We start from the raw sequence: 27,801 nt of genomic DNA on the forward strand, positions 1-27,801 counted from the left end.
TGGACCCTGTTGAGCCTTTCAGAAGAAGACCTTTATGGCGTTTTTATTATTTTGTTCATTTATCCGGCAGGTACAATGTAGATTCATTCATGTTGCTGTAAATGCATCAGGATTAGCCAAAAGGCTCGTTTTTATCTGTTGTCGGGATGGAAATATGTCTCACTAAAAGCAAACAAGAAGATTATTATTAGCACACAATACAAGTTAAAATAGACTATACCAATTATATTGGTGAATACTCTAAACAATCAAAGCAGGCTGCAATATAAATATGACAGAAAAGTATAAACAGTCACAACAATTTTAATCATTGTTTGAGATGATGAAACAGAGAGATGCCATGATCAGTGGGGGGTGATGACAGGTCTGATGGGTTCTGGAGCAGTTCTAATGTTCTTTAAACAGTTTATCTGCAGTAGGAGCTGAAGACTAGACTGCTCAGCATCCCGGCTGCTGGAGACGGAGGACCGTTCTCAGTTATCTCCATCAGAGGCTTGAAGATCTGAGAAGATTCTCTCTCCTCTTCTATCCATCTTATTCTGTCTGAAGAAAGCTGAATTTGCTTAGTAAATGATAATAATTACTTAATAATATTTTCTTTATGATTCACAGTGTCATCTACTGTGTCCCTAGAAAAGTAGAATGTGGGGCTAAAACAAAGTTACAGGCGGGTGCTGGCTCGGTCTGAGCGGACCTCTGCAGACCAGATGAAGACCCCCCCCCCCCCTTTCCCTGTAACTCTGCTCTCAGGCAGCCACACAACGTCAACAATTAATGGACAAACTGTGTGTTGTCCGTCTGATTTAGGAGAAGTTTCTTTTTAGCAGAGCATGATCAGGGAATGCTGTAACAACTTTTAAAGAACATTTTCCATTTTTATGTCTCCAGCATCACAGAATGTCATGTTTTCCCTTCACACTTTGACGTGGTGCTGACAACACATCCTCCACCTGCCGTCCAATCGGCCCCCCCGCCCCCCAGGCGGGGTCCGTACAGGTCGGCCAGCTTCCTGAAGCTCGGCCCCCACGCCCTCAGAAAGCTGAAGTTCTGCTCAGACTCTGAGGAGCTGCAGGAGCTGAAGGAGCTGAGCGACGGGGCCGCAGAGCCGCTCCCCTCAAAGGCGTAGGTCTCCAGGGAGTCGAGGGATGGTGCTGTCAGATCCACCTCCACCTCCTGGAGCCGCTTTCTGATGAACTCCTGCAGCAGTCTGGTCTTCTGGGTCACCGTCTGCGGCTCAGTGGTGCCACACCCAGCGGGCGGGTTCATGTGGTTCAGGTGTCTCAAGGCGGACATGTCAAAGGCGATGGTGTCCTCCTCTCCTCCACCCTCATCATCATAACAGACGATGTTCTCCTGGATGTCCTGCTCGTATTCAGTGGTCTGAGGCTCCATCCTCCTGGATCTGACGACGGCAGATACCATCGCTACACCTGAGGAGAAAGATCAGGGGTAACAGAGAGAAGGTTCTCAGAACATGTTCTCGTCAGTGGCAACAAGAACATAAACAGGTCTGCAGGTCTTTATCCTACATCTGATTTTGATCCCGTGGCGTCACCACATACCCAGGAATGTCAGCACACAGGTCAGGACGGCGGCGGTGGCGGTCCCCACTCCACCACGCCACGGCGCTTCCTGACCGCACAGCTGGTTGCCATGGACACCACAGTGACAGACGGTGATGGTCAGCGTGTTGGTGCTGCTGAGAGACGGACTGCCGCCATCAGCGATCACCACGGGAAGAAGGTGGACGGACCGATCCCGCCGCAGGAGACCGGACTGCAGGGTCAGGACTGAGGCGGTGTTGTCTGTGAGCAGAGGAAGAGTCAGCGGGAGGAACCAGACTGGCTTTAACCTCCACTACTCCCCTACCCATAGCGCCGGGGCGGGGGGGCGTTGGCCCCCACTTTACAGCTGTGCCTGGGCCCACATCTGGCAGGGCGGACCCAACTATGCTGAGAGGCTGACTGACGACTCTCTCCTCTCTATCTATGATCTTTCTCACTAAATGTTTAGCTTGCTAGCTAAATATTTAGCTCGGACCTAAATATCCAGTTAGCAAGCTAGCTTGCTGCTAACTAAAACTTTAGCTTAGATCTAGGCATTCTTACAAATCTCATCCGCATTAAATGAAAACTTGAACCTGTCGTCAATGTGCGTACCAAAGTACTGGAAGACCTGAACAAATCCATCTGCTGGTCTGAAATGGACAAGAACTGAACAGAACCAGATCTACCTACAATGAGCTCTTTGGTGCTCGCACCACTGTTCAACCTGTGCACCTGAGCCTAATAACCACAGCTGGCCTTATTGTCAAAAAGACCCACAGCAGCCACATGGTCGGCGCACTTTATCACTGCTATCCTCCTCTGCAGGGCGTTTATGTTCAGAGGAAATAACCTGGGTGAAACACACATCCCTGTGGTGCACCCGTTTGACAATGACTTCATCAGATACTGATCTGTGGACCCTATGGGGCTGGGCAATCAAGAAGTCTCTGGACCACTGGATCCCCCCCCCCCATTCATCATGTTAAAGGCAGAGGACAGGTCAATGCGTAGTATCTGAGCAAACGCGCTCCTCTGCTAGGAATGAACTGCCACCGTGTTTCTAAGAGTAGAAGTTGTGTCCTCCTCCTGCTATAAGGCGAATGGGCAAACTGCAGAGTCAGAGAAAACATCACTGATGATCCTTAACCTGCGGATTCATTTATCAGCGGAGGTCTATGGTGACGTTTGTCACTACGGCTGAGTTCCTTCAGGCCTCCCCCCCCCCACCCTAAAACGAATGCAGCACCACTGGCCCCAATGTTGTAAGGTTCCTAAGGTTCCTAAGGTTCCTAAGGCTACGTTACTAACACTCTGTAGTAGACTTGTTTTGCTGCGGGTCAAACATTCATACAAACATCTTTAATAGAGTGACAACCAGGTGGAGTGTACCTCTGTTGTCTCTCAGGGTAAAGCTTTGGTTCACAGCAGACTCTCTAGTCAGAAAGAAGAGGAAGTGATGTCCGTTCTCTGGATCATCTGGATCCACAGCACTCAGAGTCTGGATGATCTGAAGAAGGAAATGCCTGAGGTCAGGTGTCTCCTCAAAGAACAACCAACACACACATGAGCCGTTGTTGTTGTTGTTCATAGCTAGCCTGACTGTGGAACCCAAAGGTGTTCTTTACCTGTCCAGGCTTCACGTTCTCACAGACGGAAGTCCAGTATTCACTAGCAAACCTAGGAGCATTATCATTAACATCTGTTACAGAAATCAAAACCACCGCTGTGCCAACTTGGGATGGATCCACTGAAAGAAAAATACAGCTGTTGTCAATTTCCTGTCACACATCAGCTAATAACAATACAACACACCTGGTCATGCAACCTACAGGTCTCAGTTCCAAGGACTGTGATGTTATGCATAACTCTGAGTTCTCGGTCCAGACATCTGCTGATTCTGATGGTACCTGAGCTGCTGTCAATGTCAAAGAAATGCTCTTTATCTGACTTCCTGTCTACAGCGTACCTGGAGACAGAGAAACAGAGGGTTGCTTGGTGAAATGTTCTCAGCTGAGTTTTTAGGTTCTACTTCTATACTCTGAACTCAGATAAGCCCCCAACCCCAACTGGACAGCTGAGGGGTCGGTTCATGGACCAATGGTGGTCCCACACGCTGTTTCCAAGTCGTTGTTTCACCTGATTGGACTGTTGGAGCCATCTGGGTCATGAGCTGAAACTGACCCCACACTGGTTCCAACCGGAGCCCCCTCAGAAACCACCATGTGACTGAGAGAGGAGGAGAAGACAGGAGGTTCGTCCTCATCTTCCACCAGCAGTCTGACCATTGTCACGTCGCTGAATGGCCCCACCAACAGGAAACGAGTGTCCACGTGTCGATTAGAGGCTTCGATCTTCAAGGTGTAGCTGGATTTATTTTCAAAGTTCAGATTCTGTGAGAAGGAAAACAGTCAGAGCCAGAATCATCAAGATGAAACAAAACTGCAGATGAGCATCAGAGTTCAGAGCTTCAAACGTGACTCCATATCAGAAAACCCAAGAGTGAAATCATAATTTTAGACAAAAAGGTTTATGTTGCTCCCAGGGACAAACCAGTTAGCACTAAAAAGTTCCCGTCACCGCCAACCAGTACCTTCAGCAGAGTGACCAGACCTTCCTGGGTGTTTGGATCAGTGGTGATCCTGAAGGTTCCCAGTCCATCTCCATCCAGAATACGGTAGACCACTTCAGCATTTGGACCCAGATCCAGATCCACAGCTTTAATCCTGGCTACAACAGATGAGACCAGGACTGACTCCAGGACGGTGAACTGGTAACTCCCTGCGGACCGCAGACATCTCACAGATTGTCTCGTTGTCGGCTCTGGGGTGTCATTAAGGCCAGAGGTCATACTCACTGCGAGGGAATCGAGGCGGGTTGTCGTTGACATCAGTCAGTGTCACAGTAACCACTGTGGTTCCTGACAGACCCCCCCGCTGACCCATCATGTCTTTTGCCTGGATGACCAACTGGTACCGATCACGGATCTCCCGGTCCATATCAGGCAGAGCAGTCCGCACAACTCCTGGAGGAGAGGGAAGGAGATCTACAGAGTTAAAGGTGTACCAACGACGGATGGAGGTGGAAGGTTTTCACATTAACCACGTTTTCAGAAAACATGCAGAGCAACACGTAAAAACATGAGAACTTTACTTTAAGTCGCAAGATGGACCCAGAGTGAATTATAAATTCCAAGATGGACTTGTAGATGTAAAGAATTGACCAGGCTGCGGCCTCCCCAGGTTCTTTTCCTAAATAATGTGGTGTTTCTATTGTAGTAATAAAAAGACTCTTGAAACCAAAACTACATTTTAACATTTAATCTAAAAGGCAGAGGGATGTTTACAGCTTCGGTGCTGGACTCTCATCCACAACAACGTGACGGGCAGAGACCCTAACCCTAACCCATTCAGTTAAATGAAGAGTGACATTAAGCAGGACCCATGGTGTCCCCCCTAACCCATTCAGGGCGTGTCCATCATGATATCGGTGTTCCCTTCATCACACTGGTGGAGAAGATCATAATATAATGCAGACGTGTCCTAGCTGACACATCATCCCCTAATCAGTCATTCTGTCCAATGTAAGTATGTCAGACTCTGAGCCTCCAGAGTCCGTTTATCTGTCATTTCCATGGTAACTACCTTTCACAGTCTAGTCTCTGTAATCCCATAATCCCTAACATAGACATGGTTGAACCATGAGAGGGAACGAAGTCACTCATGAAACATGAACAGATCCAGAATTATGTATTAACCTTAAAAAAACTCTTTCCACTAAACGGTAAAGAAATCTTTACAGCAATAAAAGCAAGGCACCAGGCCCACATGGATATAAAGTTCTTTACTTCACAAATATCTGTCAGCTCTCCTGTGTCCAGCGCGGTACCTGAAGTGATGATTGCGCTGGACGCGGAAAAAGCTTTTGATCGGGTAGAATGGGGATATTTATTTGCATGTTTAAAGAAATCTGGTGTGGGGGGGCAGAGCAGCTGAATGCTCTGCCCCCATGGTGGTGAGACGGGCGGAAGAGACAGACAGGTGTAAAGCACATGTGGATCTAAGAGCACGGGAGGGGGTGGGAATATGCAGGAGGCCTGATAGTTATGGGGGGGGGGGGGGGCTGCACAGTGATAGGGGCACTTCACGTGTGACGTCAGCGCTACATCCGGGTCACGGTAGTCGGCAGAAACAATTCTGTTCTCACTTACCACCGTGACTAAACGGGTGATTTAGAGCGTACTTTTAGTTTATTTTTGGAATCTAAACAATGACTACGACTAGTTGTGCTCCCGGTTGCACACAGAGGCATTCCAAATCGTTGGATGTACGTTTCTTTAGTTTACCGAAGAAAGAAGGAAGAAGAAAGAAGAAAGAAATGGATAATTTCAATGAAAAGATGCAGGCAGACACTCCCAATGGACTGGGGGAGCCGTCATACCACGACAGAATGTGCAGTCTACACTTAATTTCCTGTAAATACAACTTAATTTTGCACTAGTCATTGTTCTACTTAAATCATTATAGAAATAAAAAATTAGGATATATATTTAAGTTAAGACGTAAACGTTTGTTTCATAATAATATACGTACATGTACAATGTATACAAACCCTCTGGCATGAGTCTGTGAAAAGGATTAATAAGACAAAAACACCAAAATAATCCTTTGTGAACGTTTTTTTTTTTTATTATTAATTAAATGCTTATTGTGGAATCTTAGTAATTTTCCGACTTTTAATTTAAATGCATGTACTGGGTTAGGCAGATGAAATCTATTGGCCAGCCCCACCAAGATCTTTTGTCACCAGCTGCCACTGTGGTTGATGCTTCTAAGTGGAAGTAGGCAGACCAGGTCATGTTATTCATATGGGATGGGGTATTACCTTCAATTATCTACTCCTACTGGATTGATGTCCAACATGTTCATGGGATGGGGGGTTAAAATATAAATTCTTAATTGAAACAATATAATGTATCACTTATACATTATAATGTATTAAAAAAACACATAAAAAACCCAAAAGAAAAAATGTGCTGCAGATAGAGGATAGCAACGTTAAACTCTAAGTACGCTGACGATGAGGCTGCTGTGGGTCTTTTTGACAATAATGCCAGCTGTGGTTATGAGGCTAAAGTGCAAATGGTTGAACAGTAGTGCAAAAAAAAAAAAAATAACGTCTGCTGGTACAGCAGCTCTTCACTGTCAAACAGGTTCAGTACCAACTAAAAACCATTGGTCTGAAAACTTGTTCTAATGAGTCTGATGTGCTAGTGGCTTCAGTATCCTACCTGTTAGCAACAGTTTGTTAAAGGTTTTTAAATAAATATACGCAGACCTCTCAACTTTTATCAAAAGTTAAGAGTGAGATTATGCTAATTTGGGGGCGGGGCTTGTTTGGGGGCGGGGTTAACCGGACCCCGGAAGAGCCGGTGGAGTCAACTCCATCTCATTTTTATCCCACCAGACAATGAAGTAGACACGTATTACTTGTTTTAAAAAGAGAAAGAGACGTATTAATACTTTATTGTTCAGTTAATGGATTAAAACATAAAAAACACACAATTGTTTAAATAATACTGGATAAAATTAAGTAGTTTTAAGTTATTGACCGAATTATTACACTGTTACACATTCATCTATGGGTTTGTTTATCATTGTAGATCTATATGAGGGATTGCAGCAAAGCCATGTACAATGCAGACGACTCTCCCTGTGGCTCTACGGTTCCCCAGGAGTGACTGCTGCTTGGAGAGACTTTGATGCAATCAACTGGTTTCCTTATATAGGACATTTTTGACCAATCTGTATAATCTGACCCAATCTGTATAATATGATTGAACTTGACTTTGTAAAGTGCCTTGAGATGACATGTTTCATGATTTGGCGCTATATAAATAAAATTGAATTGAAAATTGAATAACCTGATTGGTGAATCAGGCTGAGTTTCATTAAGCCTTTATGGTCAACAATTTCCCCTCAGCAGCAACACTGAAGCACACAGAGGTTCCCGCTGCGTCTTTACGCACGATCCAGCTGCTGATGTCTCCCTCCTCTCAGCTCAATGCACTTCTAGACTGTTACAGTTTATAACATTCTCATCACCTTTCACAGCGACAGGTTTCTCAGTCAGTCGCCGCGCTGATCAGTCAAATCTCTATTGCTCTCGTCAGTGCGCTCTGGGCGGTGAGGTGGGCGGATTTTACCCCCGTGCGCTGCGTGCGAGGGATAAACAGCGGGGAAAATGCATAATTACTGTAAAGGGCTCCTATAAAGGGAACAGAGGTACTGACAGGTCTGAGATGAAGCCCCTGATGTTACAAGTTCTTTAAAATGACCCTTAAAAGTGCGCACCTGAATTAAAGCGTGAGGCAGCACGCCCACCGAAGCGCCACTGATTCTATGTTGTTAAAAATAAAATAGTATGAAATACAGCTACTAACTCTCCTATTGACTTTAACTGGCACACGTTGCTACCGATGTGAGGGAATTAAACGTAGTGATTCACGTTTTGAATGGTGAATGGTGATAAAAGCACCTGCTCCGAGGGAAAGGAGGGGGGGGGGGGAACAAGCGCTGAGGCACAGAAATACGGTGCATGTAGTTGAAAATGCAGAATTAATAAAAACGAAACTTATAAACAGACCAAGTGGCGTTTTAAACTGCATCTGGTTAGCAGAACTGTTTTATTATCCAGTATGCAGCCATGATATGGAGACAAATTTCTGCCAAAACGTTGCACACAAAAAAAAGTTTTGCACACAAATAAAACTTGTTTTGCACACAAAAAGATTTGTTTCACACAAAAAAAATTGTTTTGCAAACTGTTCGCCAACCTTGCACTCAAAATATCATTTATAAGTTTTCCTCGAGCACAAAACGGTCTCTGCTCGCACAAAGCAGCCTCTGCTCGAGTACGAAACAATCCCACTACCGCTGCGGTAAATTTGTGCCAAAAGTCACGTGATGCATTGAGTTGTTGTTGTTGTTCAGACTTCCCGACAGCAGGGGGCGCACCCGAAAGAAACTGAAACGCGCCGGTTTGGCTGAAGAAGAAAAACGTGATATCACAGCTAACAGCATCAGCACCCCACAGGTAACTTTCAAAGCTTTCCCGGTGAAAAAGTAATAGCTCACTGATAGATCATGTAAGATTTCAGTTAAAGGCACTGTTTAGTTTTATCTCTGATCTAAAAATGCTGTGTAACGGACTTTTGAAAAATAACGTATTTAAACCATGATTTAACTCTCCTTTCAGAATTCAACGTGTTTGGAGAGACGTGTGGTGCGCAGGAACAAACATATACAACAATGTGCTGCACTCAGGAGAGGACAACAGTTTGCTTGAGCTGTCAAACATGTTGGATAACTTCTGTTGTCACTATTTATTTATCCCAAGACTACAACTAAGTTTTCACACCATCAGCAGTGGCTGAGATGACCATTCACTCAGAACTGAGAGGAATCTGACACTTATGGGAGATGGGAAGCATCCAGCATGCTGTGGTAGAACCAGAAATCACAGAGGTAAGATGGATTTTTTTTGTGCGTGCTATTATACAGTTTCTCACAATGCATATATTTCAAACCAGAAATTAATTTATCTGATCATTCCAATACAACAAAACATCGAAAACATCAGAGAGGTGGCATTGAAACTGTTTTCTTTGAAATGTGTTTATTATTAAAATAATTAATGGATTTTGGAGTCTTTTTTTCAATCCTTAGCTCCATGAATTAAATTATATTCAGTAAGTTGTAGCAACAGAATCATGGCCTCTTTTTTATTCTCTATATATCTCCATCTTTCTTGCAGGGACTCTGCCTGTCTCATATTGACTGGGACAACAGTGGACTGCTGGATGACCCACACTGTGGGGTCACTATTCCTGAAACTGGCAATGTGTTGAGCCCCGAACAACTGGTAGCACTGAGGGCAGCAATGGATGCACTGGGACATTCTGAATCACACGGTTCAGATATATATATATATATATATATATATATATATATATATATATATATATATATATATATATATATATAAATAAATGTTGCTACTGTCCAGTATGACCAACACTTTACGAGTTTAATCTTATTTTGGTTACCATTGTTGCAAAAGGTTTTCAAGTAATAAAATCTAGCCAGGGAAATGTAACTAAGTTAGTGTATTCACTGAATAAAAATGTAGAATTGCTAGGATTGTGATAGTAAATGTGTAAGGTACTGTATAAACCTTTTGAAAATGCTGAGGTTATTGAAAAAAAGGGGCACATGACCCCTTTTTTTTACTAAAACTGAGGATGCAAACATTGTGAGACAATTAAACAGTCCTTTATTTTCCACATTGCATAATAAAAACATACCCTTTGATAAACTCTTCATTTCCAATTCTTACCAATATTAATCAAAGTGAATACACCTTTTTCACAAGGATTGCTTTTATTGTTGAAATTAAGACTGAAAGAACTCCATTAATTCTCCAGGTTTTTCCCAGTAAACAATCCATATATTAACAATAAAACGGGCTGTATTAAAAAAACTGGCTGATGAAATGGATGAAGCCAAAAACAGGACTATGAAAAACAATTTCTGCATGTAAGACTGTCAGGAAATTTAGAACAATCTCAAACCTGGCCTTTTTTTTCCTAACCTTTTTTTTTTTTTAGCCTAAACGGCTCCACTAAGAGCTATGAAGGACATGCTGCAACAGTTACTGATCAAAGTAGTTAATACTGGGAACTAAAACGGTTACATATTAAGTTATTTTTTAACAAGCCCAACTCCTCATGTGTTTAAAGATTCCATCAAATCCTGAATTGTTCAAGTCTTGGTAGTCTCGTGATGGAAGTCGACCTGGTAGACTACCAGAGTTTATGTAGGAGCCTTCCATCCATCCCAGAACTTTGATGGCCTTCACCTCATCAGTGGGTGCTGGAAAACAGATATGTGTTATTGTTATGTAAAGGATAATACTGTTAAAGAAAAAAATCACCACTTCGATGAAAACAAACTTTTCAAGAAAATATCTGCTCATGTGGCTAATTCCAGCTGTGGTTTTTGCCATGGCCAAACCAATTTTATTAAGTGCACAACACATATTTGCAATTGGGCACAGATGACCTCATTTTTACTTTGAAGAAATTAAGGAGTTAGAAAGGTAGTGAGATATGATCTAGATCTGCTGCTATATGCTTTACTTGTAACATTCATATTTATGTTAGAAAACGCAATTTTTAATTAATTTCCTTACCAATTTACATATAATCAATATCCACTCGTTGCAATTATTTTAAATTCATTAAGAATTCGTTTTGCACATAAGCATACATGCATTGGTTTGACAGTTTTAGGATAAATTACCAAATCCAAACACCAATTTAGATTTACACCAATAAGAACAATAGACAGTCATTTGAAAACAACACAAAAACCACATGATAATCTGTTAACAATGCATTTATCTGGGTATCCACTCAGGTACTATTTATTTGACACAGCACTGTAAAAGCAGAAGCCAACCACAGTGGCTGCATTACAAAGCAAAAGTTGTTTTAGCATGGCGTTCAACCTAAGGCAAGCTTTCATGTTATTTGCTCTAAAAAGTAACATGGTCCCTTACTGTAACATAGCAGGGCCTTTAACTGAAATCTTACATGATCTATCAGTGAGCTATTACTTTTTCACCGGGAAAGCTTTGAAAGTTACCTGTGGGGTGCTGATGCTGTTAGCTGTGATGTCACGTTTTTCTTCTTTAGCCAAACCGGCGCGTTTCAGTTTCTTTCGGGTGCGCCCCCTGCTGTCGGGAAGTCTGAACAACAACAACAACTCAATGCATCACGTGACTTTTGGCACAAATTTACCGCAGCGGTAGTGGGATTGTTTCGTACTCGAGCAGAGGCTGTTTTGTGCGAGCAGAGACCGTTTTGTGCTCGAGGAAAACTTATAAATGATATTTTGAGTGCAAGGTTGGCGAACAGTTTGCAAAACATTTTTTTTGTGTGAAACAAATCTTTTTGTGTGCAAACAAGTTTTGTTTGTGTGCAAAACTTTTTTTGTGTGCAACGTTTTGGCAGAAATTTGTCTCCATACCATGACTGGTTCTGAATGAACCGGTCATCTGGCAGCAGCTCTCCCCCGCCCCCTCCCCTCCTGTGTACGCGGTACAGGACCTTACCGGCTCACTTTCACCACTGTTAAGACAAAAATTATTCATAACTCTGATCGCTCTTCCTGCTGCTCTGTTAACATGAACTGCAGCAGGAATTACTGATGGCCACAAGTTGTGAAAGAAGCCGAAACATCTCAGCAGAAGGCGGAGTTTTTATCGTCCGCTGCCCAGATGGGCGTTGGGATTTTTATGCGTGAGAAATTCCATGTTTGCGTGTGAAATGTCATGTGTTGCGTGTGAGCATGTGAAGTTAGTGAAATGCGTGTGTCACACGGTCAATGCGTGAGAGTTGAGAGGTCTGGAATATATGTGTTGGTGCTTAAAGCTAAAACTGAAAGCTAGCGCTAACAGGCCCCTAAGCTACATAAAGGACATGTTTTAAGCTACATGCTAATGTGTTTTGGGCTATGTTTATAAGGTTATGAGAAACTTTATTTCAATGAGGATTTAAAACCTGATAGGACTATAGAAGTCAAAATTAAGTTTAAGTTCATTCAGATGGGTAATCTAAAAGGACCTAGCCATGTACAATTACTTTAAAGTTTTCTACCCCAGTTGATTGCTGTAGTTGCAAACAAAGCTTTTCTGACAAAATTCTGACAACCCAGGGTCCAGACCAGGAACAAACCTCTTCTGTTTGTTGTTTTGTATCGTCCACCAGGCCCTTACTCTCAGTTTCTGGATCAGTTGTCAGACTTCTTATCTGAATTGGTGATAAACACTGACAAGGTCATTATCATAGCTCTCAACTCTCACGCATTGACCGTGTGACACACGCATTTCACTAACTTCACACGCTCACACGCAACACATGACATTTCACACGCAAACATGGAATTTCTCACACATAAAAATCACAAAGCCCATCTGGGCTGCGGACGACAAAACTCCTCCTTCTGCTGAGCTGTTTCGGCTTCTTTCACAGCTTGTGGCCATCAGTAATTCCTGCTGCAGTTCATGTTAACAGAGCAGCAGGAAGAGTGATCAGAGTTATGAATAATTTTAGTCTTAACAGTGGTGAAAGTGAGCCGGTAAGGTCCTGTACCGCGTACACAGGAGGGGAGGGGGCGGGGGGGAGCTGCTGCCAGATGACGGTTCATTCAGAACCAGTCATGGCTGCACTCTGGGTCATAAAACATTTCTGCTAACCAGATGCAGTTTAAAACGCCAATTGGTCTGTTTATAAGTTTTGTTTTTATTAATTCTGCATTTTTTAACTACATGCACCGTATTTCTGTGCCTCAGCGCTTGCTCCCCCCTCCTTTTCCTCGGAGCAGGTGCTTTTATCACTGTTCACCATTCAAAACGTGAATCACTACGTTTAATGTCCTCACATCGGTAGCAACGTGTGCCAGTTAAAGTCAATAGGAGAGTTAGTAGCTGTTTTTCATACTATTTTATTTTTAACAACGTAGAATCAGTGGCGCTTCGGTGGGCTGCTGCCTCGCGCTTTAATTCAGGTGCGCACTTTTAAGGGTCATTTTAAAGAACTTGTAACATCAGGGGCTTCATCTCAGACCTGTCAGTACCCCTGTTCCCTTTATAGGAGCCCTTTACAGTAATTATGCATTTTCCCCGCTGTTTATCCGTCGCACGCAGCGCACGGGGGTAAAATCCGCCCACCGCACCGCCCAGAGCGCACTGACGAGAGCAATAGAGATTTGACTGATCAGCGCGGCGACTGACTGAGAAACCTGTCGCTGTGAAAGGTGATGAGAATGTTATAAACTGTAACAGTCTAGAAGTGCATTGAGCTGAAAGGAGGGAGACATCAGCAGCTGGATCGTGCATAAAGACTCAGCGGGAACCTCTGTGTGCTTCAGTGTTGCTGCTAAAGGGGAAATTGTTGACCATAAAGGCTTGAAGAAACTCAGCCTGAATCACCAATCAGGTTATAGATTTACAATGATAAACAACCCATAGATGAATGTGTAACAGTGTAATAATTCGGTCAATAACTTAAAACTACTTAATTTTATTCAGTATTATTTGAACAATTGTGTATTTTTTTATGTCTTAATCCATTAACTGAACAATAAAGTATTAATACGTCTCTTTCTCTTTTTAAAACAAGTAATACGTGTCTACTTCATTGTCTGGTGGGATAAAAATGAGATGGAGTTGACTCCACCGGCTCTTCCAGGTTTCGGTTAGCCCCGCCCCCAAACAAGCCCCGCCCCCAAATTAGCATAATCTCACTCTTAACTTTTGATAAAAGTTGAGAGGTCTGGTTATTATAGTGGATGATTTTAACATCAATGTTGACACTGAATGTGATAACCTTAGTGTAGCCTTTAAAACTATCCTAGATTTGCTCAAAATGTGCATAAACCGACTCACTCTTGGCTTCATACTTTAGACCTTGTGCTGACATATGGCATTGATTGTGAAGAATTAACAGTATTCTCTCACAACCCTGTCCTATCTGATAATTTTCTAATAACATTTGAGTTTAATCTAACGGAGTTCTCCACCTCCAAAAGAGGGTTCCATTATAGTAGATCTTTATTGGAAAATGCTGCATCAAACTTTAAAGAGTCTGTCCCCCTTTTAATATCCTCAGTATTGCAGAAATGCCCTGTAGATGGCAGCAATGTTGTTTCTTCCAATTCACAAATAGATGTCTTTACTAACGGTGTGACTTCCTCATTGCGTTCTGCATTAGATAATGTAGCTCCCTTGAAAAAGAAGGTGATTATTCACAGGAAGCTGGCTCCTTGGTTTAATTCAGAGCTGCGTTCCTTGAAGCACAATGTTAGGAAATTGGAGAGAAAATGGTGCTCTACACACCAAGAGGAATCCTACCTAATCTGGAGGGACAGACTATTGTTGTATAACAAGACCCTTCGCAGAGTTAGAGCAGCATATTTTTCATCAATAATTGAGGAGAATAAAAATAATCCTATATATCTCTTTAGTACAGTTGCCAAACTTACCCAGAGCCACAGCTCCGTTGATCCATCCATTCCCTTAGCTCTTAGTAGTAATGGTTTTATGGGATTCTTCATAAATAAAATTGATTTCATTAAAAATAAAATAATTGCCATCCTCCCAAACATAATTATCTCGTCCTCAGTAAGTGAGGCAGCATTGGAGGAATCTTTAGAACCTGCGCAGTGTCTGAACTGTTTAGAAGCAGTAGAGCTTTCTGAGCTATCTAAAATTTTAGCTTCATCTAAACCTTCTACCTGTATGTTAGACCCAATCCCAACCAAGTTGTTTAAGGAGGTATTCCCTCTGATCAGTGGTCCTATTTTAGACATGATTAATCTATCCTTAGTAAATGGATATGTACCACAGGCTTTTAAAGTAGCTGTTATTAAACCTTTACTTAAGAAACTCTCTCTTGATCAAGATGAGTTAGTAAACTACAGACCTATATCTAATCTTCTTATCTAAACTTCTTGAGAAATTAGTTGCTAATCAATTTTGTGAACATTTACAAAGTAATGACCTACTTGAGGAGTTTCAGTCAGGCTTCAGAGCTCATCATAGCACTGAAACAGCTCTGGTGAAGGTCACTAATGATATTCTCATGGCCTCAGATAATGGACTTGTGTCTATACTTGTCCTGTTAGATCTCAGTGCTGCATTTGATACAGTTGATCACAATATTCTCCTACAAAGACTTGAACATACTGTAGGGATTAAGGGGAAAGCATTAGGCTGGTTTAAATCTTATCTGTCGGACAGATTCCAGTTTGTTCATGTTAATAATAAATCTTCCTCAAACTCTAGGGTCACCTGTGGAGTACCACAGGGTTCAGTCCTTGGACCAATTCTCTTTACTATATATATGCTTCCGATTGGCAAAATTATCAGACAGCATGGGATTAATTTCCACTGTTATGCTGATGACACTCAGCTATATTTATCCATAAATCCTGATGAATCCAATCAGTTACTTCGACTGCAGTCATGTCTTGATGACATCAAAAGCTGGCTGACTTTAAATTTCCTGCATTTACATTCTGACAAGACAGAAGTTTTAATCTTTGGGCCAAAGTCCTCAAAAAATAAACTTCTTAACCAATCACTTAATCTGGATGGCATTAACTTGGCCTCTGGTAATAAAGTAAAAAATCTTGGTGTTATTTTTGACCAAGACATGTCATTTAAATCCCATATTAAACAGGTTTCCAGAGTTTCCTTTTTTCACCTCAGGAATATCGCCAAAATTAGAAACATTCTGTCCAGGAGTGATGCTGAAAAATTAGTCCATGCATTTGTTACTTCAAGGCTGGACTATTGTAATTCTTTACTATCAGGAAGTCCACAAAATGCAGTTCAAAGTCTTCAGCTGATTCAAAATGCTGCAGCAAGAGTTCTGATGAAAATCAACAAGAGGGATCATATTTCTCCAATTTTAGCTTCCCTTCATTGGCTTCCTGTTAAATCAAGAATAGAATTTAAAATTCTCCTTCTAACGTATAAAGCCCTTAATAATCAAGCTCCATCATATATCAGAGCTCTGATTACCCCGTATGTTCCTAACAGAGCACTTCGCTCTCAGACTGCAGGTCTGCTGGTGGTTCCTAGAGTCTCTAAAAGTAGAATGGGAGGCAGATCCTTTAGCTATCAGGCTCCTCTCCTGTGGAACCAACTCACAGTTTGGGGAATCAATGCAGCTATCTAATCCTGCCTCTCACAGCCATTCCCTCTCAGAAACTGCAGGAAACTGCCCTGTCTGTTGGTCAGTCCAGTGTCTCGTGCTCGTTGCTCCGCTCTGTTCCTGTGAGGTTCTGCTGCTTGTTTTTCCAGCTCTGGTGAGCCACCAGCCTGTCCTTTCTTAGCTATCAACGTCTGGTGAAGCTGTTTCTACCACCAAGTCTGTTGCTGTCAGCTTGCCTCGTCATCCTCCTCTCTGTCAACTACTACAATCTTTACAATAACTATTTTTTAAACATATTCGGTGTTTGGCTTGAACACCAGGTCTTTATTCTACAAAATGTTACAACTTCATGTAACTTCCGGACATTCTAGTCAACCTTTGGTCCTGTGAATCTTAATCTGACTACAGAGATTAACTGAGTTTATCTCAGTTCACTTCATCAGAATACAGGACTACATTTTTTATTTACCTGACAATAAAATGACTGAAATTGGAAAACCTGATTATGCTCAGCTCACATTTTCTCTCGGCAAACATGCTGCCAATTTTACCCTCACTAAAGCTGGAGAGATGGAGGAATCATTTCACAGGAAATTTTGAATTTAGCCCTAAGCGATGCTAGGGACAAAGCTCATGTAATGGAGCTGGCACAGAGTGGGACTGTGGGATGGAAATGTGTTAAAATGCCTGATATTGATAATGTTACTGTTATGTGTTTTTACTTCCATCATGTCTCCGGAGTGAAACTTTCCTCGGTTTCACAGCAGAACCAGAGCAGAACTCCTGTGAATTCACTCTGAACCTTATTATGAAAACTGATCATACGAAGACTTACAGTTGATTTCTGTTTGTATTTATAGATATCTGACTTACTTTCTCTGATTTTACTCCAACGTGTAACCTTCCACCCACTCTTCATACCAATCTATTAACCTGACTCTAGCCAGCTGTATGTCGCTCCGCCTAGCTCCACTCATCCATCTGGGACCTCTCCATAGGAATGTCCTTTATTGAAGGCTGGGCCTTATCAAAAATCCTTGCATATGATTGGATAAGCCACTTGTCTGTCATCTTTATCGACATGCTATTTCAACCACTCACACCGAAGCTAACCCTTGACGCTGGAAAAAACAAAACTTTTTTTTATGTGTTTGCGGCTCTAGAGGCGTTTTATTGACAGTGAGCTGACAGGAAGAGGGGGGAAGACAGGTGGCAAAGCGCCGCGGGTCGGAGTCGATCCCGGGCCGACCGCGTTGAGGACTAAAGGCCTCCTAACATGGTTCACGCTAACCGCTCCGCCACGGGCGCGCCCCGGAAAACAAAACTTGCCAAATGCGGTCGGGAGTAGGGCGAAAACATGGTTTCCACCAACAAAAGCCTTCAGAGGCGTTCTCTGATGTTCTTTAATGAAACAATATTAGGTAGATTGGACAACATGGAAGAAATAGCAGCATCAATGTTAACGCTTGCTTCCTCGACGAGCCGCCATTGCTATCAAAACAGTCTCACGTCATGGTCGCGTCTCCACTACGTCACATCTATGAAACTCCAGTCCTGCGTCCTGATTGGCTGGACAATAAAATGGGTTGGAGAAATCACTTTCTATGGGAGAGGTCCCAGATGGATGTGAGTGAAGCTAGGCGGAGCGACATCAATCTGGCTAGAGTCAGGTTACCAATCTACACCCCAGTAGGGTCATTGCCGTGGACAGTGACTGATGCGTCGCTTATATATATTCTGAGTGGGGGGGCACCGCATGTGAAGGCGTCTTACCGCCCAGTTCATCCATGTTCACAAACATGCTGCTGGTTCTTTCACACGCTAATGACTTTTAGAGGGACATCTATGCAGACGGTCAGAACCAGACAACGGGTCAGAACCAGACAACTGGTCAGAACCAAAGATGCTCTCACCTGTCTTTGGGTCCACAGAGAAATAGGGCAGACCCTGCAGAATGGTGTAAACCAGCCGGGCCGAGTTTCCATAAGTTGGATCGTCAGCATCTGTCGCCGCCACCGTGACCACGGATGTTCCTGTGGAAGATCACACGTCTGAAGTTCTGAAGTTCTGAAGCTGGCACACAGAGCGATACCCAGAGGCCACTCAAAGGACTGCGACCTCCAGAAGAAAACCTTAAAGGGGCCCAGTCCTGTATAAGCCCAGTTCCACCGGCTCTCACCGTGTTTCAGGAGCAGTTTCAGGGCCAGCTGGGTCTAGAAGGCCAAACCGTTACGACTCCAGAGGAGTTCTGAGGGAACGGCCTCTCTTCGGTGATTGGCCGAGGGGCCAGGAGAAATGTGAAGGTTTTCTCAGAGGAAGAAGAGCTACATTAATATTGAGGAGCACTTTGAACAGAAGAGATCAAATCAACATATAATTTTATTATTTTAAAACCATGAACCACGCCTGAAGGGTAAAAAAACGAAAAGTTTCAGATCATTACTGTGAATGCAGTAGGCATTCAGACTTACCTGTCTGACCCAAAGAGCAATGAAGTTGATGGGAGTCAAGCAACACCCCTCACTTCAGACCATCTCCAATGATACAATAACCAGACAGGCCCAGAAAATCATGTCAGACCCCACTCATATTCTTTATTCAGAATATCAGTTCCTTCCATCAGGTCGACGTCTTAGAGTCCCTGCCTGTAGATTAATCCGCTATAAGAACTCATTTGTTCCGCTTTCCATTAAAGCAACAAATAGCATTAAGCAGTAAATTGTGGAATAGGCAACAGTATTCAACATTTAAACTGACACATGCTATTTTATTTATTTATTTATTTTTTCAGTATCTCTTAAAACAGAATTTTTTTAAAGAACGGTTTTTATACATGTTTATTTATTTATCATCATCATTATTATTTTTTTTTTCTCTTCTTTCAAATTTTTATTGTGAATATAATGTAACATGCTCCTTTATGTATCTATTTATTGTCTTATAATGGAATTTTTATAGTAGTGTTATGTGTGAATGCAGTGTGACACATAGTTTGGACTATGTAGCAGCCAGAGTCTGTAACCCAAATCGAATTTCCCTTTGGGACAATAAAGTTAATCTATCTATCTATCTATCTATCTATCTATCTATCTATCTATCTATCTATCTATCTATCTATCTATCTATCTATCTATCTATCTATCTATCATTCACAGTTATTGAGATCCTCTTACGCATTTTTACTGTTTAAAGTTTGATTCACTTCTCCTCCTACAGTTTTTGTCCGATTTCAACCATTCAACTTTTAAACTATTCAGCTTCTTCTGGAATGGATGGCTATGTCTTTTTGTACTTTTAACTCTTCAACTTTTTAAAATATTCAGCTTTTTCTGCAAATTTTCAGCTTTTTTTCTCCCATAGGAAATGAATGTAATTCACTAAAATTCCGCTCATTTCAGCTGCTTTTTGATAGCTTACTGCTTCAGCCTACTTTTAGCTAGAAACGCCAATCAACTTTTAAAATGTAGTGATATCTTTCAGCTATTATGGTACATTTCAGCTTTTTCATATCTTTTACCATTTTCATATAGTACCTCCTTAAAATAATTTTGGCTTTTCAAGAAATTCAGCAAATAACATGCGTTGCTATGGTCGTCAAGGAGGCAGTTATAGAGTGCGCACTCTAGAAATTCAACAATTTCTTCTTCTCCGAACAACTTCTTCTCACTCGTTCAATTTTCAACCTATCTACATAAATTATTTATCAAAACATAGGGATTTTTGTCTGGATTCAGAAAATGTAACCCTCATTGGTGTAGCATTTATAGATTTTTCACAAATCACCTCAGAGCGACACAAACCCGAAACCTCCCCCATTCATTTCCTACGGAGCGGTTTTGAAAAATGACGTCTGAAAATCCAAAACATCACACGTTTTCGCATTGTCGCTACTCCTAAACCGTTTGATGTACAGGCATGAGACTTTCACACATGAATGTCCCAACCCTTCTGGCACTCACAAAAAAGGAGTTTTTTGGATAACTGTTACGGTCTTGCCACAGGAGCAATTTGTTCGGGAGTAGCAAATGTGCAAAATCCTGAAAATGCTTTAGAGCTGCATATTTCCACATGATCCACTATTTTACATCGTCGCTGTGCCTACACTGATTTTTGTACAAACATAAAAATGAGCAACATAGTCCTCAAAAGCCTGCTGATACTCACAGTGAAAGAATTATTTTGATATCTCCTATAATTTTTCAGCTAGAGCAATTTGTTCGGGACCGTTTTTAGAGGATTTTTGAAATTCCTTAAAAATCCCCTTTAGATCATAATTTTTTACGCCTTTATTAAAATATTTCCAGCAAAAACTGATAGTTCGTCTTGTTCTCCTATCCGTTACGAAATAAACGCAGAAAAGATTACGTCTCTACCATTTACGGATCAGGAGATATGGACCGTTGTTTGAGGCAAAGTATTCCATTCTATTTCAATGAGGCAGAGTCTGAGCAAAGTTTCTGCACTTCTGTAGACTCGCCCGCTGCAGGTGTGAGTGAGTTTCCATGACGACGGAACTCTGCTGACCAGAGGGACAGGCTCCATTGGGATAAAATGGCAACTTTCGACACCCACTGCAGTGGCTGTGATTAATGTAGGAATCTGAAATTCGCACAGTCACTTCCTCTTAACATTTTAAAATGTTCATGTGATTATCAGCTATGTGTCACTTTTCTGGCCCATTTTAGATTTCACATGCTTTCCTATTGGGCCTTTGCTTCCAACAGGACCTGGCATGATAACCAGACACGACCCAATTGGCCAATACAGCACCACCCACATGTGGGAAATGGTGCTACACGTCATTTTGGTGAAATGTTTAGTTCTGGGCCCAGATGTGGTGAGGCTGAGTTGCTAAAGGAGGCCAATGTGACCCATGAACTTTGGTCACGTTTGGTGACATTAAGTATTGGCACCCCTTTTTGAGGCACTAGTTTATAGTTTGACACTCGGTGATACTGAACACAACCATGTTAGCGGCTAACTGTTAGCATGTTGCTAACCGGAAGTAGCTCTAGGAAGCTCGTACAAACTTCTGCTTCGCAGAGTCTGTACTTCCTTTAGAGAGAAAGCTCCACAAGAAATTTGGCCTACGTCGCATAAAGCATCTCCAAGCTATGAGGTGTCAAACATCCAATGCTTTTCAATGGGGGGCGAAACCCCTTACACTCCCACATATGGCTACAGTATATTCAAGTTTGAAATTCTACTTCTGCTTTGTTAAACGATTCAGTGTTTAGAATGAGTTAGGAAATGTTTGGTGCCATTCCCTCAGTTTATTTCTTCTTCTAATCATTCAGCTATTGTTCTTTCATGTTCAAATTCTTCAACTTTTTCAAATTCTTCAACTTTTTCAACTTCTTCAATGCTTTTCAACTGTTTTTTCTCTTCTTCAAAGAACTTCTGCATCTTTTACTTAATCATTCAGCTTACTGCATTCACAGTGCATTTTCGCAGGAAATGCAAATTTTTCTAGTTTCTCATTGAAAACTGATTCTGAGGTGTCCATCCATCCATCCATCCACCCTCATGGAGCTTTCCCTGCTGCCGGTCTGGAGCTGGAGCTGCAGCAACTCTCTCCAACACACAAAGCCGACTTCAGACAGGCTTGGTTTTATGGTTAGATATGTGAGCCAGATATTTATCCCGCTGGATTACTCCTTATAAATATCCAAGACATTGTTTATGTTTTTTCTTTATGTTTCATGTGTAGTGAGATAAGTTACCATTTCTCACAGATTTCTGGGGGCTTGGGGACGAGGACGGAGGGCTCAGGGGCTAATTGCCCAGGAGGCGCGTCCCTCTTCCAGGCTTTAGGCCGGCAGAATCACTACAGCAGGAGAAAGTAATCCCTGCGGGAGGAGTGGAGTAGGGCGGGCAAAGACACGCCGGCCAGTGGAACTGCGGCTTATTAGCTTTATTTATATATGTATAAAACACAAAAACGTATTGCTCTTCAAATAAACAATATTGACCAAGCGTTCATCCTGATGCTCCAGGCGTGATCAGCAGCCAAAAACCTTGTTGTGCCATCAGCCAGCAGTGCCACCCAGCTATCAGAAAGCAAGATAGAGGCCGGTGACATGGCCACTGATGAGATAAGATAAGATGAGATAAGATAAGATAAGATAAGATGAGATAAGATAAGATAAGATAAGATAAGACAGGCTTTATTGATCTCACATTGGAGAAATTCACTGTGAGAGCCTGTGGACGGTCCTGTAACGCCTTACAGTGACGGTGCAGCAAGTCAGAGTACGTGACCACGCCTCTTTAAGTATCTGGATATTTGGAGTTTCAAACATCTCTACACAATGATTGTGTAGAACAGAACTATAACACTTTCACAATAAGAGCATCTCTCCTTGGGTCACAGCTGGGGAAGGTTGTTGGGTTTCTAATGAGCTTTAACTGATCAATCAGAAATGCTGTTGCAGGAAATTCAGGGTCTTATCAAGGTTCCTTAAACTAGTTGAGGTTCTGTTGGTTTATTTAGATCTGGTCCGGTTTGTGTTTCACTTTTTGTTCTGGTTATGCTCTTTCCAAATGGTGTCAGTAAATCTAACAGCAGGAACCAAGTCCAGACCCACCTACAGGGGACCTCTCAGGAACTCTGGCCGAGTACGGCCCGTTAAGGAACCTGGGTGCGTTGTCGTTGATGTCCTGGACCTTGATGATGAACTGGGACTCGGGTTCCAGCAGCAGGTGGGTGTTCCGGTCTCGGACCTGGGCTGTCAGGGTGTAGTAGGCCTGCTGTTCCCGGTCCAGCCTCCTGATGGCGTGGATGTCTCCTGTTAGCGCATCGATGGTGAAGGTGGACATGGCTCCTTCACCACTCAGGTAGTACGTCACCTGACCGTCCCCTTTATCCATGTCAGAGTGGAGCTGCAGGGACCACAGAAGAAGAAAGCATTGAAACAAGAACAGGAAACTGGTGAGACCAGCAGGGTCCGTGTACCTTCAGGCAATTCGTTGTTTTTTTTTCGGAAAACCAAAATGGAAAAACGGAAACTACTTCCGTTTTTCCGTTTTAAATCAAAAACGTAAAAATGAAAAACAAAGCGGTTTTTCCTTTCTTGTCAACACAATTTAAAAACGAAAAACCAGAAAAACTTAATGAAAAAAACGGCTCGTTTTTCGATTTCGCCAATTCCTTTTTCCATTTTCTTCTTCAGATTGAAAGACGAAGACGATTTCACGGCTGGCCCGGAAGTGCAGGAAAATTTTTAAAAATAAAAGCCTAGATGTACGCGTAACATAATGCAAGCCTGAAGAAAAATGAAGCGTAGAGATGTCTTTTAAATAGAAAGAGGACCTTTTTACATTGCAACATGATAGTTTATGGTAAAGACGTGAGCTTTATTACATTATTGTGTGTTATATTGTTTGGGGGGGGGATGAAGGTTGAGATGAAAACCTGTTGCTGTTAAATGTGACAACAAAGATTATGAAATGTAAAAATGTAACATAGCATGAGTATGGGGAAAACTAAGCAGAAGGATTATGTTTTGATTTATTTTGATTTATGCTTTAAGTGCTGCGGCACTTTGATTAAGCAGCGGCGCCCGTTTCTGAGTGACGTCACGTTCAGAAGCAAAAATAATTAATATGACAAGCTGACACCCCCCCCCCTCCCTCCGTCTAATCAACTGACTGTTAATATCAGAGAATGTCTTTTCTCATTCAGTCCAGCCTTTATCTTCTCCATAGTGAAGGTAAACACGTGCAACTTACACGTGAACTTATTTTTAATCAGCTGAATGATTAAAATTTGTTTTTTGAAGCAGCAACATCCCTACCAGTAGTATAACGTCACCTTGTGGGGATTTGGTATAAGCAGTTGTTTATAGTAAATAGTGTAACACTTCAATAAAATATTAACCACTTGGTCTCATATACATATGGGAAATAACCACAAATCTGCAACATTTAAATCCAAAATTAATATGGAAAATTCTTAGTACCTTAAGGGAAATTTAAATATATAAAAAAATCAATTGAAAATATAGTAGAAGAACGTGAGCTGCTGGCAGGAACGATCTTCTGGAGCAATCATCTTAAAGAACATGAAGAAGTCCCTTGCTCTTATCCATCATCTTCAGCAGCTTATGCAGCATTTTATTCTGGACCATCAGCTCAGCGGTTCAGGTAGTGGATCCTCAGCACAGGACCAGCTTTCTGGATTGTTTTTTTCAGCAAATGAGCAAAAAATTGTACTTTCTAAAACAGACTTAGGAAAGATGGGCAATGCAGCTTATCTAGCTATTGGTTAGATTGGATCTCAGTTTCCTTATGAATAAGAATCTCCATCTATAGGCTATTCAATACGGGCGATTGTAACACTTGTTTAGTAAAAATATAATCAAAAATTTCCATCGAGGAGAGAGGAAGCACTGAGGAACTCCCGTGAAAGCCGCTATAGATGCTTTTCTAGTCCAGACAGGGAACAGTTTCACTTTTTAATTGGCATCTTTTGTATGACAAATAGGAAATATATGAGGCACTCTATCCCCGTGGCAGTAGGGGAGACCGGGGCTAGTTGTCACATTACAATTATCTTCTCCATCAGAGGGTGCAACCAAAAAGTGGAATACTAGTTTTCTTCCTTTGCATGGTCAGGTCTCACGGACTGAGTGAGAAGAGGACAAGACATTGTAAGTTGAAATGAGCACCAATTGACCATTTTCCACTACCAAAAATTAAAAAATTTAAAATATTAACTCTATATTTTTTAAATTACCTTAATTCAGATAAAAATTCTAGCAGTTATGGACTTGTTAAAGTAGATATTAAGGCATCCGGTCATACCTCAGTCATTGTTCTGATTAAGCCTAACATTAAGATAGAGCTATTCAATTCAATTAAATTTGCTTTATATAGCGCCAATTCATGAAACATGTCATCTCGAGGCACTACAAAGTCAGAATCAATCAGATTATACAGATTGGTCAAAAATGTCCAATATAAGGGAACCAGTTGATTGCTTCAAAGTCTCTCCAAGCAGCATTCACTCCTGGAGAACCGTAGAGTCACAGGAAGAGTCGTCTGCATTGTTGATGGCTTTGCAGCAATCCCTCATACTGAGCATGCATGAAGCGACAGTGGAGAGGAAAACTACCCTTTAACAGGGAGGAGAACCTCCAGCAGAACCAGAACCAGGCTCAGTGTGAACGCTCATCTGCCTCCACCCACTGGGGCTTAGAGAAGACAGAGCAGAGACACAGAAAGCTCAGAAGCTCACATTGACCCAGGAGTACTTTCTATGTTAGAGAAGACAGAGCAGAGACACAGAAAGCACAGAAGCTCACATTGACCCAGGAGTACTTTCTATGTTAGAGAAGACAGAGCAGAGACACAGAAAGCACAGAAGCTCACATTGACCCAGGAGTACTTTCTATGTTAGATAGTAATAGAGGATGATCTGCCTCCCCTGATGATGTCACAGCTAACAGAACGCCAGACCAGGTGTACCTTCTATGAAGAGAAAAATGACAGAGAACAAAAAGTTAAAAGCTGAAATGACAACAAACAATGCAGATTGGAGAGCAGTAGGAGAACCCAGCAGAGAGAGAGAAATAGACGCTGATGTCCTCCAGCAGCCTAAGCCTATAGCAGCATAACTATAGAGGTAGCTCAGGGTAACATGAGCCACTCTGACTAGAAGCTTTGTCACAAAGGAAAGTTTTAAGATTAGTCTTAAATGTAGCATTAGCAAAAAAAGCTAGCATTAGCAAACATGGTCATTTTGGGGCAACTTGTCACATGTAACAACTTATCCCAAAATGATAATTTTGGGGTAAGTTGTTACATGTGACAAGTTCTCTGGTCTCTGTAAATCAATGGCTCAGCGGCTGCAGCGCTGCCAGAGTCCAGACCAGCACCAAGAACATGGATCAAATCAGAAGCAGTCACTAAATCACTGACTGCCTGTTTCTCAGAGGCTACGTTCTTTGTTCTGCAGCCGTCAGAACAAAACAAACAGCAGTTATGGTGCTGCATGATGAGGAGATATCTAGTTTCAATAAAATTAACAGAACGTACAAAGTTTGCCAACGCATGGGGCCAATGGGAGGAGACAGAAAATACAACAAAGTATTTAACAATGAAAGAGAGGAAGTGGTGGTTCAAATAGGAGAGAATGAAGGTGAGTAAGACAAGCAACAGGTGAACAACATGAAGCTGCAGCAGAGTTACAAAGAAAACAGAACACAGGAGGAACTAAGACATTCCCTCACTAGATCCTAAATGCACAGAAATAACAGAGAAAGTTAAATAACACCAGGAGGAGTGGAACACAGAGAACAGGGAATAGAAAGAGAGACGGAACCTAGAACGGGACTAATTCCAGAATAATCCTAAAACAATAAAGAGCTAAAGATGATCCAAGCTACCAGACCCTGAATGGTTCCTGATCCATTTCAGAGCAGCTGGTAGGAACCATGTGGAACCCTCAGGGTTTTCTACCCTTCATCAGTTATTCCTGTCAGTCCTCACCTGGTGAGTCAAAGTTCTCCTACGCGTTCACATACCAGCTAATAAAGCTGCCGCTGGTTCTCATTATGAGAAAAGAGCAAAGAATGTGAAAATCTGAATCACAACCAAACAGCTTAGAAGATTTTGTGTGTAGATATGGAACGCAGGAGAAGCGACATCTGAGAAGGACTTCTCCACTTTGGTGCGTCTGGATCAGAATGATTTGCTGCTCTAGCTTTCCTGTTGTCCTCAGAACCTCCTCAGAACCTCCTCAGAACCTCCTCAGAACCTCCTGGTCTTACCTTGCCCACATACACAGGCTGGTCTCCAGGGTCCTCCTCCAGAACAAAGAACTGGTTCCATACCCAGCTCCTCCTCCTCCTCCTGGGGGGCGGCAGAACCTGTCCTCCTGGTCTCCCTGTTCTTGGTTCACGGAGAACCACAGAGTTCAGCATCAGGGATCCTGGCTCCGCCCACAGGGACAGGACCAGCAGGGCGAGGACGCTGAGAAGACACAGACTCTTCATCTCTAGAAACCTGAAAGTCTTCAAGCCAGAAAACCATCTGACATCAGTCCATCTGTCCAGCAGGACCCGACCGGCCCGTCACATGCTGCAGAACACACAAGAACGCAGCGTTGCACTGACCCGGTTCTGCTGGGTCAGCTTCTCAAGAACCTTTCAGGCAGCAAACAGGAAAGTCTCAAAATCCCTCCATCTCCACAGGTTCCTGCTTCAGGCCAGCCGAGCTGGTTCTAACAGAACCGGGTCGTTACGAGCGTCCACTTCCCACTGGTTCTGACAGAACCGGGTCGTTACGAGCGTCCACTTCCCACTGGTTCTAACAGAACCGGGTCGTTACGAGCGTCCACTTCCCACTTCTGTTCACAGCTGGAATTACGTTAATCTGAGGAAAAATCTGCAGCTCATCCCATTAAATCTGCTCCAGTTAACGCTCAGAGTGACGAGTGACACACACACAACAACACACACACACACACGCACA

The 27,801-nt window shown here is 42.4% G+C and overlaps 1 protein-coding gene across 5 annotated transcripts; it reads right to left on the reverse strand.

The window, feature by feature from the left end:
• Window positions 1-23: 23 nt before the first annotated feature.
• On the reverse strand, window positions 24-27,801 carry LOC105924921 (cadherin-7). Of its 5 annotated transcripts, XM_036133045.1 has the most exons (12): window positions 27,444-27,801; window positions 27,099-27,341; window positions 22,914-23,208; window positions 18,240-18,359; window positions 4,402-4,569; window positions 4,138-4,325; window positions 3,684-3,937; window positions 3,377-3,513; window positions 3,173-3,294; window positions 2,937-3,054; window positions 1,563-1,805; window positions 24-1,430 (listed from the first exon to the last, which is right to left on the reverse strand). In XM_036133045.1, the coding sequence occupies exons 2-12, from the start codon at window positions 27,321-27,323 to the stop codon at window positions 901-903; spliced, it is 2,400 nt and encodes a 799-aa protein (XP_035988938.1). In that variant the 5' UTR covers window positions 27,324-27,341; window positions 27,444-27,801; the 3' UTR covers window positions 24-900. The 5 variants fall into 5 exon arrangements, with proteins under 5 accessions (XP_035988938.1, XP_035988939.1, XP_035988937.1 ...); XM_036133046.1 differs by having other exon boundaries at window positions 4,138-4,274; window positions 27,099-27,801; XM_036133044.1 differs by having other exon boundaries at window positions 27,099-27,801.

This window comes from Fundulus heteroclitus, unplaced genomic scaffold, assembly GCF_011125445.2.
Source record: "Fundulus heteroclitus isolate FHET01 unplaced genomic scaffold, MU-UCD_Fhet_4.1 scaffold_56, whole genome shotgun sequence".
Taxonomy (NCBI): domain Eukaryota; kingdom Metazoa; phylum Chordata; class Actinopteri; order Cyprinodontiformes; family Fundulidae; genus Fundulus; species Fundulus heteroclitus.